General features: G+C 44.0%; 1 protein-coding gene across 2 annotated transcripts in view; it reads right to left on the bottom strand.

The window, feature by feature from the left end:
* ARHGEF6 (Rac/Cdc42 guanine nucleotide exchange factor 6) overlaps nucleotides 1–20,145 on the bottom strand; it is a 125,060-nt gene that overhangs the window by 39,423 nt on the left and 65,492 nt on the right. For both annotated transcript variants that reach the window (XM_033945764.1, XM_033945763.1), the window contains 2 exons: nucleotides 10,811–10,870; nucleotides 3,094–3,240 (listed from right to left, as the gene is read on the bottom strand). In XM_033945764.1, the coding sequence (XP_033801655.1) occupies nucleotides 3,094–3,240; nucleotides 10,811–10,870 (207 nt within the window). The remainder of the gene's footprint in view (nucleotides 1–3,093; nucleotides 3,241–10,810; nucleotides 10,871–20,145) is intronic.

Below are 20,145 nucleotides of genomic sequence, written 5' to 3'. Positions count from 1 at the left end.
TCAACAGCCTCTGTCCTCCAGAATTCATAAATTTAAACTAGCCTTCCCTTCTTTTAAGGGAATTAAAGCTTTAGGTAAGATGTCAATCTTTTGCTTTTTCCTTTGCAAAAATTTGAAATGATCTTCCTGCAGAAGTCAGACTACTTCCTTCTCTGATAACTTTTCAGAAAACCTTAAAAACTTATCTATTTCAGAAATTTCTGACTGATTCTTCAACATAAATATGGATTATAAATGATGATGCCTTTGCTTTAATAATTCATTTTCCCTATCCTAATAGTTAATTCTTTTGTAAAACGAATCGAGCCCCATCGTTGGAATGATTCGGTATATAAGACTAAGGATTGGATTGGATACTACACTGGCCACACAGACATGCCAGCAGAGCAGTGGGGCACCTTAGAAGACACTGCTGTGAACTTCACATAAAGAATGTCAGGTGTATATCTTACCATAATCCCTTTGTAATTCATGGTGAGCCCTCCAAAACCTAATATACCTACCTGTCTATCACCCCAATAGCCCTTATGGCTCCAGGTGGAACCTATATGACAGTATAGTAGGGTTTTGGTGGATTTTGGTGAACTCACACTTCACACCATAAACGTAGTGATTAGAGTGGGATTTGGGCCTGGGTCCCCCTCTCTATGGTTTACTACTAGTGCTGCCCTATTCGCTGATTCAAATCGATTCGCTAATTCACTGCGGTGAATTGATTCAAATCGATTCATTATCCAAGAAAATCAGGCTTACCGATTCAATGACCAACCCCCACCCCCACGTAGACCTGACATACCTCAGAGGCCTTCTAAAGCAGAAATAGCATTGCTCTGAACGGGCTGCTCTGTGGCCTGCCCCACCGGAGCCTTCCCTCTGCTGCATCTCTGATGACATCACTGATGATGCGGCAGAGGGAAGCCCTGGCAGGGCAGACCGCGAGCAGCCTATTCAGAGTGATGCTACTGCTCACCTCCACCACAGCCATTGCTTTAGGAAGACCCCGAGGTATGTCAGGTCTCACGGTGGGAGAGTCGGTGGGGTGCTGTTGCACAGAGAGATGGAAGGGAGGGATAGAAAACTACTGCACAAGGGGATGGAGAGCTGTTACACAGGAGAATAGGTGGAAGAGGAAGAAAGATGCTGTACATGGGGGGAAAGAGAAGAGAGGAAGAATTGTGGGGTGGTGGAGAGGAAGAGAGAGAAGAGGTGGAAAAGGGGTGAGAGGGAGAAATCATGTATATGGTGGAGGGGGGAACATACATGGAAAAGAGAGAGGGAGAAATGTTAGACATAGGGTAGAGGGCAGGGAGAGGTGCATGGGAAGAAAAAAAAGAAATGTTGCACATCCTAATGGAGGGGAGGAAGAGAAATATGTTGCATGGAAGGGAACAGAGGGGTTTGACTCAGGGCACATGGCAGGGAGAGAGAAAAAAAAGAGAGAGATGGTAGAAAAGAAAAGAAACAAATGTTGGCTATGGCAGTGTAAGGTAGAAAAAAATAATTTTATTTTTTAGTTTGCGATTATAATGTCAGATTTTAAATGTGTATCCTACCAGAGCTGGTGTTAGCGAGTGTGAGCTAGGACCTAACAGAAATAGAGGAAATAACTTTTTTATTTTGTTTACATCACAGCATCGGCGTGAAGATGGAGAGGGGAGAGGGGGTGGGGGTGGAAAGGTTACAAAATAAAGCCAACAGGACATTAAAAAAAAACCCACCCGATTGGGCAGGAAAAACAAATTGAATTGACTCGAAAAATCAATTCAATGGGCCAAATCGAATCAAATTGAAAATTTTTCCCTGAATCGGGCAGCACTATTCACTACACCACTCACCAGTTTACTCTAGACACCTGCTTGCTGCTCTACTAAGCTTTCCCATACCAGGCATCGCTGTTCTAGAGACAGGTATGTACTGTTTCAGATGTTTGGGTGATGGGAAGGGGGTCAGTGACCACTGGGGGAGTGTGTGGGAATCATTACTTAATCCCTTCAGTGGTCATGTGGTCAGTTTGGGTACCTTTTTGGCACTTAGACGCTTTTAAAACAGGTCTAGCTCCAGACGTCTAAGTTGCATCCTGGACACCTTGGGACAGGTTCGATTATCACCACAAGATGTCCAAACACGCCCCCTTGAACTTTGGACACTCAGCAGTCTAGAAGCCTAGCAAGACGCCCAGAAAGTCGGTTTCCTAAATCAGCACTTGGACGTTATGGCGAGAAAAACATCCAAGTGCCGGTTTAAGACATTTTTTGAACATTTTTGTGTTTTGAAAATGAGCCCCTTGGGGTTCACCAGCTGTTATTTCTGAAAGTAAGAAACAGGAAATAGAACCCCTGCTGAAATGTGCTGGGCTCTTCCAACTGATACAGACCCAGCATGGCACTTCTGTTCACTTCTACAGATAATACAAAGACAGTGTGGAGACCCTCAGCAAACAGCTAAATTGGGCATGGTAAGATAGTACATGTGTGACACTCCAGTGAAACAGGGTCAAATCAATACTTCAGAAATGTCAGAGGCAAGTGCCCTTGTGTAGACTAACCAATTTACTGAAGCAAGAGTTTTTTGAGAAGAAAAGTCCACATCATTAGATGATAAAGTGAACTTTTATTCTAGAAAGCTCATGCCTCAATAAATTGATCAGTTCAGGTTGTGACCCTAAACCCCAGATAATGCAACATTTGCTTGAAGACACTTGAACAGTGAAATACCTTGCACAGCATAGTAAGCAAGCTCCAAAATGCGTGACAAAATGTTCAGACACGGTATGAAGACAGAACAGAAATATTTTTTTTTAATATATCTACTGCTAATTCAACATTCCAGTCTCTAGGTAGGACTACCATCAGAATCCTACCACCAAAGAACTGTCTTGTAGTTCTGCAATATACTGGAGTGCTTAAATAACAAAAGGCGTATAAATAAACCTGAAAGAAGGAAAAGGTCCAGTTTATCAAAAGATTTTCCCACAAGTAAACTAAGCTCTGAACATAATAGCATAAAGGTGAGAAGAACTGGAAAAGACCAAAATAGCAAGTAAGCGTCAAGAAGCTGATATACTGCTATTTCTTCAGAACTAAACCCTCATACCTCACTCCCTGCACACTGTACTGTGACTTGGGACATGTAGACTGGAGAGCCCATGCACTTTATATCTTCTCCTTCCCAGCCCTGTATAGGCTCAGAAAGTATTTGCAGCTCAAGCTGTTTCCTCTTCCTCAGCTCTTGGCATTGTGTCTGCAACAGATCAGATGAAACCGGACTATGAATGATTACAGAAATGTATCTAAATAATTAACTTTAAAACCAAGTTTGCATGAATCTGACATGTGTAGTTCATTTAAAAAAAAAAAAAAAAAAATCTCCCAGTTATTTTGGAGGACAATTTTTAGAGTACACTTCTCCCTCTGGATTCGCGGGGGATAGGGGCAGAGCCGGACCGCGAATGGCGAAAAACCGCGAATATCCGGCTCTGACCCACCCCCGCCTTCCCGGCTTTACCTGGTGGTCTAGCGGGCTATCGGGGCAGGAGCGATCTTCCTAAGCTCCTGCCCCGTGCAGATCGCCATTAGGAAATGGCTGCTGTGAGTTCCCATAGTCTCTCGAGACTATGACGGGAACTCCCTACAGCTATTTCCTAATGGCGATCTGCACAGGGCAGGAGCGTAGGAAGATCGCTCCTGCCCCAAAAGCCCGCTAGACTACTAGGTAAGGCAGGGATGCCGGGGGGGAAGACTTAAGGATGTTTTTTTTTTCTTTTTTCCCCCTCCCCAAAACATCGCAAATATGTGAAATCACAATTACTGAAACCGTGAATGGAGAGGGGGAAGTGTAATACAACCAGGTAAATAAGCAGCTTGATTATCCTTGGTAAAAATGGTTTATTGTTTATCAGGAAGGTTTTCAATGGGCATTGGAGGCTGGGTACAGAGCTAGGCAGGAAGGGAAGGAAGGAGGGCTGGGTGCAAAGCAGGGCAATTGAATTTAACCTCCCCCCTTCCCCAGTTTATATTCGAGTAGACCTTTTTCCCCCTTTTGGAGGGGAGAAAATAGGTTACCTCAGTTTATAATGAGATCAGTTTATATTTGAGTATATAAGGTAGGTCAATCATAATATAGTCTTTAAATAAATAAACCTTACACTAGAACAGTGGTTCCCAACCCTGTCCTGGAGGACCACCAGGCTAATCGGGTTTTCAGGTTAGCCCTAATGAATATGCATGAACAGATTTGCATGCCTGTCACGTCCATTATATGCAAATCTCTCTCATGCATATTCATTTGGGCTAGCCTGAAAACCCGATTGGCCTGGTGGTCCTCCAGGACAGGGTTGGGAACCACTGCACTAGAAGGTGTGGCCATTTAGTCACCCACTATATACTAGCATGACATTAGGGGTTTTCAAAGAGTTTTAAATCTGGGAAAAGATAATTTATCACAAATCAGTGTGTGTGGGGATATCTTTCTATAATTTTGGAGCCAGAAAGAAAAAAAAGCGCCAAGATAAGAGTTGATTCTTGGGAAGCATAATTTTGGATTGGGCAGAACTAACCGATTGGAATGTAGAGCACGGGCAGGTGTGTAAGGCATAATCAGAGATGATAAAGACACAGGTTCATCTGAATAAAAGTCTTTATGGATCAGTAGAAGAATTCTGAACCAGATTCAATATGTAATGGGTAACCAATGGAGACAAATAAAAATTAGGGTAATATGATCACATTTTTTGGCGCTGCAAAGTAGGATAACTGTGGTGTTACATAATGTTTGTAGATGCCATATCTGAGTTTTTGGTAATCCTGAGTAAGTAACGTTATAGAAATCGAGAGCATGTCTGTCACACTGAGAATATAATAAGGGGGCAGACGTATTGTTATTTTTTAGATGTCTTGATTTTTTATATTCTATCCTTATTTTTCTTTGAATACTATGTGAATGTAGATGGCTTCTAGATCTATCTCTTTACACTGGAAATTTCAGCAGGAATCCAGGCTCAAGTCTTCTGGCCTTGCTGCCTGGATATCTCACCACCTTCTGAAACTGAATATGACCAAGACTGAATTTCTTATCTTTCCCCCTAATCCCTCCTCTACTCTTCCCCCATTCTCTGTGTCTGTTGATAACACTCTCATCCTAATCAAAAACGTTATCCACACTTTCACCCCTCCCACTTAGACTACTGCAACTTGCTCCTCACAAGTCTCCCATTAAACTATCTCTCTCCCCTTCAATCTATTCAACATTCAGATGAATGATTTATCTTGCACCAATATTGCTACATTCATATAATTCCTCTCTTCAAATTACTTTGTTGGTTCCTTATCCATTTCCGTATACGATTCAAATCCCTCTTACTGATTTACAAGTGCATTGATTCTGAAGCTCCTCAGTAATCAATTCTCTCTTCCTAAATCCCTCCCAGGGAACACCGTTCATCAGTTTCAGTTACTTGTCTGCACCCTTTCTAATTCATCAACAACTACAGACTCCATTTCTTCCCTTTTCAGCACCATATGCCTGGAATAGACTTCTTGAGTTGGTATGTCATGCTCAACCCTTGCCTGATTCAAATTCAGACTAAAAGCCCACATTTTGAGTATGCTTTTAACTCTTAACCTCTTATTCACTTGTTCAATATCCATGTTTGTATCACTTCTTCTATAACTACTCCCTAATCCCTTATTTCTCCTGTTTGTCTGTCTTGAATAGTCTGTAAGTTCTGCCAAGCAAAGACCGTCTCTTACGTACTTGTGTACAACACTGCATCTGCTATAATAAAACCCTTAGCGTGCATGTGCACTTCAATCTCCGTGCGGCCGTGATCCATGGCTTCGTGCCCCCACATGCACCCTTAGAGGGTTAAGCCAAGGGAACCTGTCACCAGGAGTGGGATCCCTAGGATAGTAGACTTGGGAGTGGGTCAGTAGAGTGGGCAGACCTGATGGGCTATGGCCCTTATCTGCCGTCATCTTCTATGTTTCTATGTTTCTAGGAGCCTGCGGTGGTTTGCGACACGTGCAGCAGTTTCCCCAGCAACGTTCATGCCCCAAGAGGAAAGATGGCTATGGGAACAAAGCCTCGGCAGCCTGCCTGGCTCTCCCCCTCCCTCCGCCAGCTTCATCTTTAACCGATGCCAGCAACAAACTCCAAGACCCCAACACCACCATACCGACCTGCTGCCTTGCTGGGGGGCCCGAACTCGGTAACCGAGGGCCCTTGCTGCCGAGACGGGCGCGGAATAGAGAGGATAGTGTTGGATTTGGCGTTACTGCTTCTCGGCCTCCTCCTCCGTCGCTAATGCCTATCCCCACTCTGTCACTCCCATGGAGCTGTGCAGCCGCAGGGCATTTTGCTAGGCCGGCCCACTTCGATAATGCGAGGCGGGCCGGCCTAGCAAAAGCCCCGAGGCTGCCTTGCCTAGCAGATCCTGGACAGGGAACAGGGAAGGGAGAAGAGGTACTACTGGACAGGGAGGAGATAAAAGTAAGGGAGAAGGGCTACTGCTGGACAGAGGGAGCAGGGAAGGTGTGCTGCTGGACATGGGAAAGATAAAAGGAAGGGAGAAAGGCTACTGCTGGATAGGGGGAGCAGGGAAGGGGTGCTGCTGGACAAGAGGGAGGTAAAAGGAAGGAAGAAGGGCCACTGCTGGACAGGGAAAGCAGAAAAGGGGTGTTGCTGGACAGTGGAGAGGTAAAAGGACGGGAGAAGAGCTACTGCTGGACAGGGGGAGCAGGGAAGGGGTGCTGCTGGACAGGGGGAAGTAAAAGTAAGGGAGAAGGAAAGACAGACGGGGGAGAGAGACAGAAAGAAAAAAAAGACAGACAGACGGGGGGGAGGCAGGGAGAGAAAGAAAGAAAGAAATGCCTAAGTCTACACATCTATTCTAGCACCCATTAATGTAACAGGCTACAAAACTAGTATACCTATAAACCTACAGAAATGATAAAGTGTAGTAAAATATTTTGACTGACTATGACAGGAAGGTGGTTTTAAAAACCAACAAAATAACTAAAGCATGCAAAAGGCATAAAGCAGGTATGGACAGGGCTGGCTTAACCTATGGTGTTGGTGATATAGGGACCAAATTTCCCAGCATCTTATATCATTAGATTGGCTTACCTTATTTTATATTAATCCGAACAGGCACAGGCAGGTGCAAGAGCTAAACCAAGACACAGAGGCTACTTTGGACTCCCTGATACCCACTACATGTCACATCCCTCCCCTACTTGGGAGATCTGTAACTATGTGGTAAGAGTGGTAAGCATAGCCGGTTTTTAAAAAAAGTTTGGACAAGTTCCTGGAGGAAAAGTCCATAGTCTGCTTTTGAGACAGGCATGAGGGAAGCCACTGCTTGCCCTGGGATTGATGGTACGGAATGCTGCTACTATTTGGGTTTCTGGTGGATTGGCCACTTTTGGAAACAGGATACTGGGCTAGATGGACCACTGGTTTGACCTAGTGCAGCTATTCTTATGTTCTTATTTTTGGACAGACCTCCCACCCCTCTTCCCCCCAAAGCATGCAAGGAATCTGAGATCCCCTAGAATCCTCTGGGCCCAATGCCCCAAACACCTCAAATTTTACTCCTCCTCCTCTTCTTCACTCTCTGAATCACCCCGATATTCCTTGCTGGAGCCCCAATTCACCCCAAGGATCCCAAGGACAACTGGGAGAAGAGCAGTCCACACTCACTCCTGCCCCTTTTTCAGGCAATATGATCTCACTGTTTTTCATTGCCTATTACAACAATGGGAGTGAACTGCTAAAAGATTGCATCTGCCAGCTTTCCTGTATTCTAAGAACAAGGTATCTCCTTCCTTCACAGTTCCACTAAACAGTGCTAGTCCTTGCACCCTTTTTTGTTACATCGTAGAGAGGAAGCAGAACCACATTGTTAGTAGTTTCATAAAAGCCATCTTGCATCTACAAAACACAGCCTCCTAATCTTGATAACTGAACACAATGCAGGGTTTGCTCACACCATCTTAAAACAGCTGCCAACTTCCATATTATAAGTAACTTTGATTAAAATAATTGAACACTGTAAGATTAGAAAATTGTGTTATCGTGGAATTCACAAAACTTCAAGTATGTACAAGTATGAATCCGCATAAGAGAAAGAGCCTCTGCATACAAGCTAATGCAATTTAGCATGCACCAGGACCCTATTATGCACACTTGAATACAAACTGACCTGAATATAAACCGAGGTAATCTTTTTTTCCAAAAAAGGTTGACTCGAATATAAACTGGGAGTTTTATAGTCAAATGCCTTGCCCTGCCAGGCTCTGCACTCAGCCCCCCTCACTCACACCCTCCTATGCCAGGCTCTGCACCCAGCCCCCTCCCTCTCTGCCAGGGTCTGTAAGCTGACCCTCTTCCCTCCCTGCCCGGCTCTGCACTCAGCCCCCCCTCATTCACACCCTTCTATGCCAGGCTCTGCACCCCGTCCCCCATCTCTCCCGATGCCTTATAGGCCTACACTGGCCTGTCATAAGCCCCGGTGGGCCAGAACAGGAGGGATCACTCCCTCCTGTCCTGGCTGATTTTAAAATTATCAACTCTCTCCCACCTCCCCAATTAGTAAAAAGTGTACCTTTAAAATCCCTGATGGTCCAGTAGTGGTCTGGGACAGAAGGGATCCCTCCTGCCTCCTGTCCCAGCCGGCTTTAACAATTCTCATCCCCCTCCCACCTCCCCACTTAGTGAAAAGTGTATGTTTAAAATCCCTTTTGTCCCAGCCCACCACTGGACCACATTCTCTGGCAATGAATTCCAGAATTTAATTATATGTTGTGTGAAGAAATATTTTCTCTGGTCTGTTTTAACCTACTACTTAGTAGCTTCATCAAATGCCCTGTAGTCCTAGTATTTTTGGAAAGAATAAACAAGCAATTGACATCTACAGATTCTACTCAACTCAGTATTTTATAGACCTCTATCATATCACCCCTGCACCTTCTCTTCTCCAAGCTGTAGCCTTTCCTCATAGGAAAATCATCCCATCCCACCCTTTTATCATTTTCATCACCCTTCCCTGTACCTTTTCTAATTCCGCTACATCTTTTTTCCACACAGCATTCGAGGTGAGGCCATATCATAGAGTGAAACGAGGGCATTATAATATTTTCATGTTTGTTTTCCATTCCTTTCTTGATCATTCCTAACATTCTATTTGTTTTCTTAGCCGCTGCACATTGAGCTGAGGGTACACTTTTTATTAATCAGGGAGGCAGGAGATAAGCAAGAGTTGTTTGGCTGGGACAGCAGGTGAGAGGGTTCCCTCCTGTCCCGGTCCACTGCTGGACCACCGTTTCTTATGGCAGGCCTGGGAGGGGGGAAGGTGGGAGCTGACCCAAGTGTAAATTGAGACCCCCAATTTTGAGACAGTTTTGTTTTTTTTGTGCACAGAGCGGGCTGCGAACTCAGCAGTAGACAGCTGAAGGGAATTGCTACCGCTTTGCTACAGTAACAGGTATGGGGGCACCCGAGGAGACTTATTGCCCAGGGGCTCAGTTGCCTGCTAGTCTGCCCCTGACTGAAAATAAAGGCCCATCCCACAAGCCCCAAATGAATGCCATGATTGTGCTGAAATGTATAATGGTCTATGTCCTACATGGAATCAGATGGTCTTTAGAACACATGCTGCAGTAGAGAAAGGACTGCACCAGGACATCACAGAAAACATTAAGTGAACAGTAGGGAGTTAGTTTTGGGGGAACCTTCAGTGCCATTTACAAATATCCCCTCATTCTATAACAGATTACCTAAAGATAGGCATCAACTGTGTTTATAGAATATTAGCACTTAGCGTATAACTGTTACAGTTACATGCATAACTGCTAGCTGCCCACTTAGCAGTAAAGCAAAATAAATACAAGAATTCAAGTCTGTAAATTTGGGATACGTTCCTTAGGCATTAGCCTTTCTGTGGAGTTATGACATCAGTTTATGTGGCACAGCCACTGTAAAGGCCCTGTGGTTCAAGTGTGTGGAGGCTATTTTGCTTGGAGGTAAAATACGGTCTTCCATTAAATTGTTATACAGTATTCTGGCTTAAATACTGTGGGTTTAGCAGAGGGTAAAGACTGCAAGCTCTGAAGAGCCCTAGAAATTCACATTCACACAACCAAACTTGAATTTTCAATTTTGGTATCCGCTTCAGCTTCGGGAGAAACCAGGTGATGCGTTTTGGCTGATAATTTTCAAAAGTTGCAGTTTTGGACAAAACTGAAAAAAGCAGCTCCAGTCAGCCTATAAGTCATATCATGAGGCTTCTCTCTCATACTGACTTTGGACTCTATCATGTCTCTATGACCTGCCTCTGTAATAAAAACATTATTATGTGGAGAACTATGCCAGCCAACATCCCTTAAGATTCTGTGAAAAGGAGAGATTGATCACCTGTCCACAGGAGTCAAATACTCCTTTTAACAAGCAATTAATTTTTATGGCTTTGACTTGAGTCTCAAAGAGACAGCAGAACCAATTGTGCTATAAAGGCAGATGGGGAAGTATAGGGACCCTTCCCCACCTACGCTCTAGCTTCTTATGTGGGAAAAGTTAAAAAAGATTGACTAAATTTAGTGTAGTTAAAGACTCCCCAGGTAATAAAAGCTTTGATGTTCAGAGTGAGTCTTAGCATATTGTAACTATCACGTAGCTGATAGCGGCAAATGAAACATGAAACACAGTGGTCCCACAAATTGTTCCATTCCACATTGCGATTTTACAAGGACACAAATGTCACACTTGACTCATTCTCTTCATGGTGGCTTTAGTAAAATGCAATAGCCTCACATACCGCAAGTGTCTTAAAGGATGTAATTGCTTTCAGAACATCTTTGTGATCCAGATGAGCCTCCTATAGAAAGAAATGAAAAAAAAAGAAAAAAAAAGACTGAGTGATGCAAAAACTGGAGTTTTATACCAAATGGAGGCCTTTTTCACATTAAACAACAAGCAAAACATTCAGGCAGATAAAAAAATGAACAGGTGGCGGCTGCATCGGTTCATTGCCAATATGCTAAGTTGAGACACAATCTTAATTCTATTGCGAATGAACAATAATCCTAGATTGATTTTTTTTTTATTTATTTATTTATTATTATTATTGGACTATTGCACTGAATTTAAACTTGTCATCTAAGTTTCCACTGGGCTCTTCATACTGAGGGGCCAAAGACAAGTCAAGGTGGGGCTCCAGGTTCTGAGAAATGCACAAAATATAAGAAACTCAAGTGGACCCAATGAAGCATGCGCAGTTGGTTATGCACCACAGAAAGAAATAGAACATTTTACGGGCAACTTTGGGCTTTCATTCTGTGATACTCTTGAATTACCGTATTTACCGGCGTATAAGACGACTGGGCGTATAAGACGACCCCCCAACTTTTAGTTAAAATATAGAGTTTTGTTATATACTCGCCGTATAAGACTACCCCTTCTTCCGCACACCTTCTCTACCGCCCCGGGTGCAGCACAGCCGGCCAGGTCCCCTTACTTTTGTGGCACTTCCCCGACCAACCGATAACAGCCCGGGTCCGACAAACCTCCCTGCCCTTAACCGCGAATCTAAATTACCTTCTTACAGCTGCTGTAAGAAGGTAATTTAGATTCGCGGCTACAGGGCAGGGAGGATTGTCGGACCCGGGCTGTTATCGGTCGGTCGGGGAAGTGCCACAAAAGTAAGGGAACCTGGCCGGCTGTGCTGCAACCGGGGCGGGGGGGGCCGCTCCTCTCCTTTGGTAGCCACTCGAACCGCGAGGCTACTCTCCTTCTCCTTATCTGCCCTGCCTGCAGCACAGAGCCGAACGGAAGTCTTCCCGACGTCAGCGCTGACGTCGGAGGGGAGGGAGGGCTTAAACAAAGCCCTCCCTCCCTCCGACGTCAGCGCTGACGTCGGGAAGACTTCCGTTCGGCTCTGTGCTGCAAGTAGAGAAGGTAGGGAGAAGAAGAGCCGCGTACATCCAGAAGACTGAGCATCCAGCCCCGCAGGAGCCCCGCGACCCTCGGAGGCGTCCCCATGGGATCCCCGCGACCCTAGGGGCGTCCCCGTGCAGCTCTCTAAACAGTACCCGGCGTATAAGACGACCCCCGACTTTGGGGAGGATTTTAAGGTACTGAAAAGTCGTCTTATACGCCGGCAAATACGGTATATAAATGGAACAACATCTGGAGCCATGTGACCCACACTTTTTTTTTTCCCCCTCATGCTACAAGAAAGAATATCTGGTCCTTGTCCTGCAGGGATTGCACCCCTGTGCTTGAGATTTACACACCAAGCAGGTTCCTGGAAGACAGATGTATATTCCAACATTTGACTTTAAGGGCTTCTTTTACAAAGCCACGCTAGTGGTTTTATCGCATGCACCGGATTAGCATGAGCTAGCCAGAAATCTACCGCCTGCTCAAAAGGAGGCGGTAGCGGCTAGCGCATGCAGCAATTTAGCATGCATTATTCCACGGGTTAAGGCTTTGTAAAAGCAGCCCTAAATCTTTGCAACAATGCAACTCACATTGGCTACCAATCCAAGAAAGAATACTATTTAAATTCTACTGGATGTTATTTAAAGCCATAAACGGAGACAGCCCAACCTACCTGAACAACCGCCTCATCCAAACCACCACAATCAGACATAGAAAAACACACACCCCATTCACACACCCCCTCAATCAAAGAAGTAAAACGGAAAAAAACTATACGATGGCCTCCTGGCCATTCAAGCAGCTAAACTAAATAACCAAATCTCCAGTCTACTGATAACGACGCCAGACTACAAGATGTTTAGAAAACAAATAAAAACTATACTCTTCAAGAAATTCCTGAAACAGCCATAACTTCAAACTTACCGTACTTCCCTCCTCCCTCTACCCGCCACACAGAAACTACATAACCTACTCTTTACCTCTCTAGAAAGGACAAATGTTCTTCCATTGTAACCCTCCGTTTTTTAATCTCTTTTGTAACCCGCCTTGAACCACAAGGTAATGGCGGAATAGAAATCTTTTTTTTTTTTTTATATTTCTTTATTCATTTTTAAACTTTCAACAAGTAATTCATTATACAATCATATACACTGTAATATTATTTACTAATCATACATTCAATGAAATCGTACTATAACTTCTCCCTCCCACCCTTCTTCCAATATCTAATATAATAAAATGCTAGGCCGCGCATGCGCACTCCCATCTGCATGCGTCTGTTTTCCGTGAGATGTAGGGCACCTTAGGTAGGAGTGCACATGTGCGCTTACATCACCAGCCGCCGATGCCTCCACAAGCCGGGACCGCAGCCAGCCGCCATCTCCGTTCCTCCAGCGGGCGTGCGGCCGGGCGGGGGGTGTCTCGGAGGAGAGGTATCGCGGCCGCTCAGCGCCCCCACCGAGGAGCCCAGCAACTTTCCGCCCCGGATCGGGACCCGAATCCTTTGCCACCCCCCCTTCCCTTCCCGCGGATCCAACTACCTTGGCGATTCAAGCAGCGTGTGCAGCAGTCTTCACACTGCCCTGATTTGCTCTGCCGCGTCTCTGATGATGTCATTAGTGACGTGCCAGAGTAAATCAGGCCAGTAGAAGGACCCGAAGCAGCATGTGAAGACTGCTGCACACGCTGGAATCGCCAGGTTCATAGTCTGTACCGCGGGAAGGGAAAGGGGGGTAGAGGAAACGCTAATGCTGCTGCAGGGAACTGGTGTGGGGGGAGGGAAATGGAGGAGGAGGGAATGCTGCTTTGGACTGACAGACAGAGGGAGGAAGGGAGACAGAAAGAAAAGAAGAAAGACACAGGGGCAGGGAGATACACAGAAAGACAAAGGGGGCCAGGGACAGAAACAGACAGAAAGAAAGACAACGGGAGTCGCGTCAGGAGGGGTGCGGGATGCGGCAGAGGGAACTTTTCCAATGGGTGCAACTGGGTGGCTGTCGGGAACCTCTGATCAGGGGCAGAGCAAGGTAAGTGTATCATAGGGATAAGAAGGAGGGGGGGAGAAAAAGGAAGGGACGCCTACTGCTGGACAGGGGGAGAAGGAAAGAGGTGCTGCTGGACAGGGGGGAGGTAAAACAAAGGGAGAAGGGCTGCTGCTGCATAAGGAGAGCAGTGAAGGGGTGGTGGTGGACACAGTGGAGGTAAAAGGAAGGGAGAATTGACAGGGGGAGCAGGCAAGGGGTAGTGATGGACAGCCAAGAAAAAGAAAGACAGAAAGAAAAAAAGCGGCTAAGGAGAGCGAGAGAGAAAGAAATAAAGACACACACACACACATATATTCTAGCACCCGTTAATGTAACGGGCTATAAGACTAGTAATCATATAATTTTATAAAATATAAATTCATCCCTCCCCCCCTTATACTTCAATAGACAAAAGGAGAGAAATAAATAAATAAATAAATTAATTAATTAATTATAATCATTCCTTACAATAATTTGTAATCTCTAATGTAATATAATTTATTCATTAACTGGAAACAGTGCAGTATGTTCACGTAAAATATTAAAGCAAACACAATTTTTACAACTAGTAGTCAAATTAAATAAATATGCTAAAATTGTAAGAAAAATCAATATATACAATTGTTTTAAATTCAGGGAGAGAGCTACAAGTAAATTTTGTAGCACACATTTACAGGCAGTAAATGCATACTCAGCAATGTGTATATTCTTCAAGAAAAGACACTTGACATCAGTTTCTGAAAGCAAAGCCCAAACTTTATCCAGCCAAGATGTGGGGAGCAAGAGCCAGGCCCCAGTTAGTGGCATGGGCTTCACTCTCTCTGCGTGTCCCATGCACCCAAGGTAGAAAATGACAAGAGGCACAGCCCCAGTAGAATAGCTACAGATGAACTTTTAGGGGTGCTAATAATAATAGTGGGCACTAGAGTCCCCATTTGCTCTGTCCTCTCCGGCTGCTCCATTAAAATAAAAATGAAAAGTACCTTAGCTAGCAGGTATCCCCAAGCCCCACCAGCTGAAGAAATATAAAACTCAGCAGTCAGTGGTAGCACTTTGAGCAGCTAATGCTGACACCATGAGCATGTTCAGTTCTATGAATGAACTCACAGTGTTGGTAACAGCGGCTCAAAATTTGCCACCGACTGTCAGGTTTTAGAGATTAGGGATGCAGACTCCAAATTTCTTTAGCCATGGGGCTTGGGAATCCCTGCCAGCTACGTAACTTGAGACACCTGGCTGGTGGTTGGGCCTGAGGCCTACCCCTTAGCTATGACAGTAAAGGGGAATTTGAAAATCTTAGCATCTGTTTAATTACCCCTTGCACTTCTTTTTATCTTTTGTTCTTTATTTAAACTTTCTTTTTAACTAAAATAATTTTGCTTTTAAGCCACTGTCTACATTTGAATCGTTCTATAACCTTACAAAAACAGCTAAGATTGTTCTATTGTTTCAGCAAGCACTGTCTTTGCAGCGGAATTGTACTCAAAAAGAAATTTCCTTTTTTTTTGCGCTTAATTGACAATACCCCATGACATAGCTGCCAGGTATATATCCAGGACTTTGTAGAACAGTGAAATTTCTAGGTCCTTATATTGTGACTTCATTCTTAGAGCTTGGTATTTCCTTTAAACGAGAGGTCTCTCTGGCCTTTTCTGTGTTTCAGCTGTCACTGCAGATTTAGGAAAGACCTACTCACAGCTAGAAGAGATTTTTTTTAAACCCAAATTTTTCCCCTGTGCTGATCTCATTCTGCTGGCAAGCAGCAACTTTCACTTTCATAGTGTACATGTTTAGTTATTAGCAAAGTATGTTAAATTTCTGTTGTTTTCCACAATAAAGTGCAGACATTGAAGGTTTGTTTAATATAATACTGCTAGATATTTTGCATAAAATGTCTTTTTATCATTACTAATAGTGAAAACATAAAAGTTATAGCTATAATATCAAGAAATTTGCTCCATTAAGCAAAAATAATATCAAATTTTAAGAAAAATGGAGCTTTATGTAATCAATGGCTTTGAACGACCCCAGGATGGGCATGAATTATTTTTTTTTAATTATTTTTGGATCAAACACATCAAATTCATGGGAAAAACTTCAATTCACAGTTTTTCAACTTTAGATTTTTCTGGGTAACCCTAAAGCTCAGTCTTGGCCATGTTCAGTTTTAAATGGTGGTGAGACATTCAGGAGCTATGTCAGGCTGAGATATAAGGCCTCTTTTACAAAGCCGCTCTAGCAGCTGCTGCATGGCAACAGCCCCGAAGCCCTTTAAATCTCTATGGGCTTCGGGGCCGTTAGCGCAGCGCAGCGCAGCCGCTAGTGCGGCTTTGTAAAAGAGACCGATAGTCTTGGATTCCTGTAGAAATTTCTGGTGTAGAGGTAGATCTGGGAGTCATCAGCATAGAGGCGATACTGAAAACCATGGGAAGATATCAGAGCACCAAGGGTATGAGTACAGATGGAAAACAGAAGAGGTCCCAAGACAGAGTCTTGAAGCACACTGACTGATAGTGGAAGAGGAACCACCAATGCATACACTAAAAATGCGATGGGACAGAGAAAACCAAGAAAGAACAGAGCCCTGAAATCCAAGTGAGGATAGCGTATCCAGGAGTAGGCGGTGGTCAACAGTGTCAAAAGCAGCAGATAGATTGTGAAGGATGAGGTTAGGACAGAGGCCTTTGGATCTGGACAGGAACAGGTCATTGGAACTTTAGTAAGGGCAGTTTCTGTAGAATGCAGAAATCAAAAGCCAGATTGAAGTGGATAAAGAGTAGTTTGAGATAAAAGAAAGTCAAGACAACATCATTGAACATCACATTCAAGTAGCTTGGATAAGAAAGGGAAGAGGGAGATAGAGCGATAGTTGGAAGGGCAAGTAAGTCCAGGGAGGGTTTTTGGGGGGAGTAGTGTAAATATGGCATTTTTGAAGACATCAGGAACAGTTGCAGTGGAAAGTGAACGATTGAGGATACGACAGATAGAAAGAATGACAGTAGGAGATATAGTGCTGAGTATGGGACAGGAATTGGATCAGAGGAACAGTTAGTGAGTTTAGAGAAGGAAAACAAAAATGCAGTTTCCTTTTCAGTGATTTCAGAAAAGGTGGCAGGTGTTGACGGAAAGTTGACAGAATGGACTGGAGGAAGGAGAGGTGACCTAGCTGAGCACTCAAGGTTAATCTTGTGAACCTTGTCATAAAAGTACTAAGCCATAGAGAATGTGAAGGAGAGATTGGAGGTGAGGGCACTTTGAGTAGGGAGTTCACTGTTGCAAAGATAAGGCAAGGTTTGGAGTCAAGAGAGTTAGTCAAATAGGCGTAGTAGTCTTGTTTAGCAAGTGAAAGAGCAGACTGGAAGGAGGTCAGCAGGAATCGGAAATGTATGACAACAGCATGAGTACAGGATTTGAACCAAAGATGTTCAGCAGACCAGGCACAGGAAACTAAGTAGCGGATTTTAGAGGTCAGCCAGGGCTGGCGTTCGGCATGCCTTACAGAACGTGGAACAAGAGGAGTGAGGGTATCTATAGCAAAGGAGAGAATGGCATTATAGGAAGAGACAACCTCATTGACAGCTACTTGCTACTAAATTAATTATTGCTATCCATAGGAACATAGAAATATGATGCCAGATAAAGACCAAATGGCCCATCCAGTCGGCCCATCCACAGTAACCATTATCTCTTCCTCTCTCCAAGAGATCCCACATGACAATCCTAGGCCCTTCTGAATTCAGACACAGTCTCTGTCTCCACCACCTCTTCCGGGAGACTGTTCCATGCATCTACCACCCCTTCTGTTAAAAAGTATTTCCTTAGATTACTGCTGAGCATATCACTTCTTAATTTCATCCTATGCCCTCTCATTCCAGAGCTTCCTTTCAATTGAAAGAGACTCAACTCATGTGCATTTATGCCACGTAAATATTTAAACGTCTCTATCATATCTCTCCATTCAGGGCAGGAATAGATATGCCAGCCCCTCTGTACCAACTACACACTTTTCAGAAAGTTCTCAGTGTTTTGAAAGAAAGAAGCAGCCTCTTCTGAGCAAACGGATTCATTTATCTCACCACAAACTGGATCAATCTCTTTCTATAGAGCTTCCTCTAGTGGCTGCAGCTTGAAAATAAGAACTAAAGGCAGAAAAGCCCAGAAAGTCTCATGTGACTGAAGCACTACCAGAGAAAAAAAGGCTGGCTTTTTACCACTGTACAAGAGAATTTGATAGCAGCTGTGAACAGAAGCATTTATGAAGGATATCTAATGCCATGCATTTTATCAGTTCTCAATAGGAAAACAAGAACATGCATTCCCTTTGAAAACTAGTCAGGACCCAAAAACATTTGGGCCCGATGTCTCAGTAGGTACTTCTCTGGAGAAAACTGTGCACCTATTTTTTCACTTGTGGAATATGCACCGATAAGTATGTAATGTTGTATGTAGGTTTAAAATACAAGACTACACACACAGCTACTCCCTCCCTGAACCTCATCCTAGGCATCCTTCCACAAAACACACATGCTTTTATCTATATGAAGGGTGGGCTGTTTGCAAATAGCCCTTTTACACAAGGAAGCAGCCTATCAAAGGATAAATGGCTTGGAAAATTTCCCTTTGCTGGAATCTGTTTTTGTCCCCTCCAGATATTTCAACAGGAAGATAAAGCCATATAAAGAGCATCTGTAAATACTTCATTCTGCTGAAGAAATGAATATGCAGAAAAGAGAAGAGGGTTAAAGGGTTAACCTAAGGGTTAAAGCAGTAGGCTGAGAACTAGAGACGCAGCCTTCAGATGATCCCACCGCTGCTCCTTGTGATATTAGGCGAGTCATTTAAACATCCTTGCCTTCAGGTGCAAATTTAGATTGTGAGCCTTCCAGGGACAGAAAAGTACCTACTGTACCTGAATGTAACTCACCTTCAGCTAAAAAAGGCCTGAGCTAAAATCCTAAATCCCTCACCTATGTTTCTGAAAGCTTCTCTCATTTAGCTGCTTCCAGCATTCCAAACCTTTCTGCCAGAGGCAGGAACAGTGAGGGTATAGGAAGGGTATTTTTCAAAGCAAGGAGCATGTTCATAAGAAAATGCACTTCCCCCTCCATATTCGCGGTTTCCGTATCTACAGATTCACTTATTTGCGATTTTAAACCTAAAATTCCTTTTTCTTTTTTTGGGCTATTTTAAGCCCTGTAAGCCCCCCCTTAAGCTTTACCTGGTGGTCTAGCGGGTTTTCGGGGCAGGAGCGATCTTCCCGCACTCCTGCCCCATGCAGATCGCTCACAGGAAATGGCTCGAGAGACTACGGGAGCTCAAGGCAGCCATTTCCTGTGAGTGATCTGCATGGGGCAGGAGCATGGAAAGATCGTGCCTGCCTGAAAACCCGCTAGACCACCAGATAAGGCTTAAGGGGGGGCTTTCAGGGCTTAAAATAGCCGTGGGAAGCGGGGGTTAGGGGCAGAACCGGCCCAAATACTATTTGCAGGCCGGTTCTGCCCCTAACCATCGCGAATACGGATGGGGAAGTGTATACACAGTTTTTATTCTACGCAAAGGTATAAACAACATAAAACATTAAAGGGGAAGTTAGGTCTGGTTGCTTAAAATATGACCTGTGCTAAAATAGCATGACTTAATTGTCAAATAAACACTCTTAATGGTAGCCCAACATTGATAACTATACCCTCAAATATATTTTAAGAAGATATATACCTGGGAAATAAAAGATTTAAAAGGCCACTCAGCGATCATTTATTGGGATGAGGCTTTGTCTAGCCACACGGTTGGCTCAGCTACTCTCCCATGTTTTCCGTCGGTGTGGCCTTATCTATTCCTTTGAAAGATTCCATTAAAATTGTGGGTGTTGTGGTAGACATTACCATCTCTCACTTTTTCTCAACACATCTCTACTGTTGTACAAAAAATAATTCTTTACCCTAAGGCAAATCCGAGCTGCTCATCTTGACTACTGTCGTTCTCTCTTCTCTGGTCTTCTTCAATTTCAAATCCTCATTTCCAGTTAATCCAGAATACAGCTGTTAAGCTTATTCAGGGGGGCATGGAAGCATAACAGCGTTACCCCTTGCAAAACTTGAACACTGGCTACCTAGTCATCATTATATTTCTTTTAAAGCATTGCATTCTGGGATCCCTCAGTTCTTTATATCGCTTATTCCATATATAC

The sequence above is a fragment of the Geotrypetes seraphini genome, chromosome 5, assembly GCF_902459505.1.
Source record: "Geotrypetes seraphini chromosome 5, aGeoSer1.1, whole genome shotgun sequence".
NCBI classification, from domain to species: domain Eukaryota; kingdom Metazoa; phylum Chordata; class Amphibia; order Gymnophiona; family Dermophiidae; genus Geotrypetes; species Geotrypetes seraphini.
This window is presented reverse-complemented; position numbering and strand designations above follow the sequence as displayed.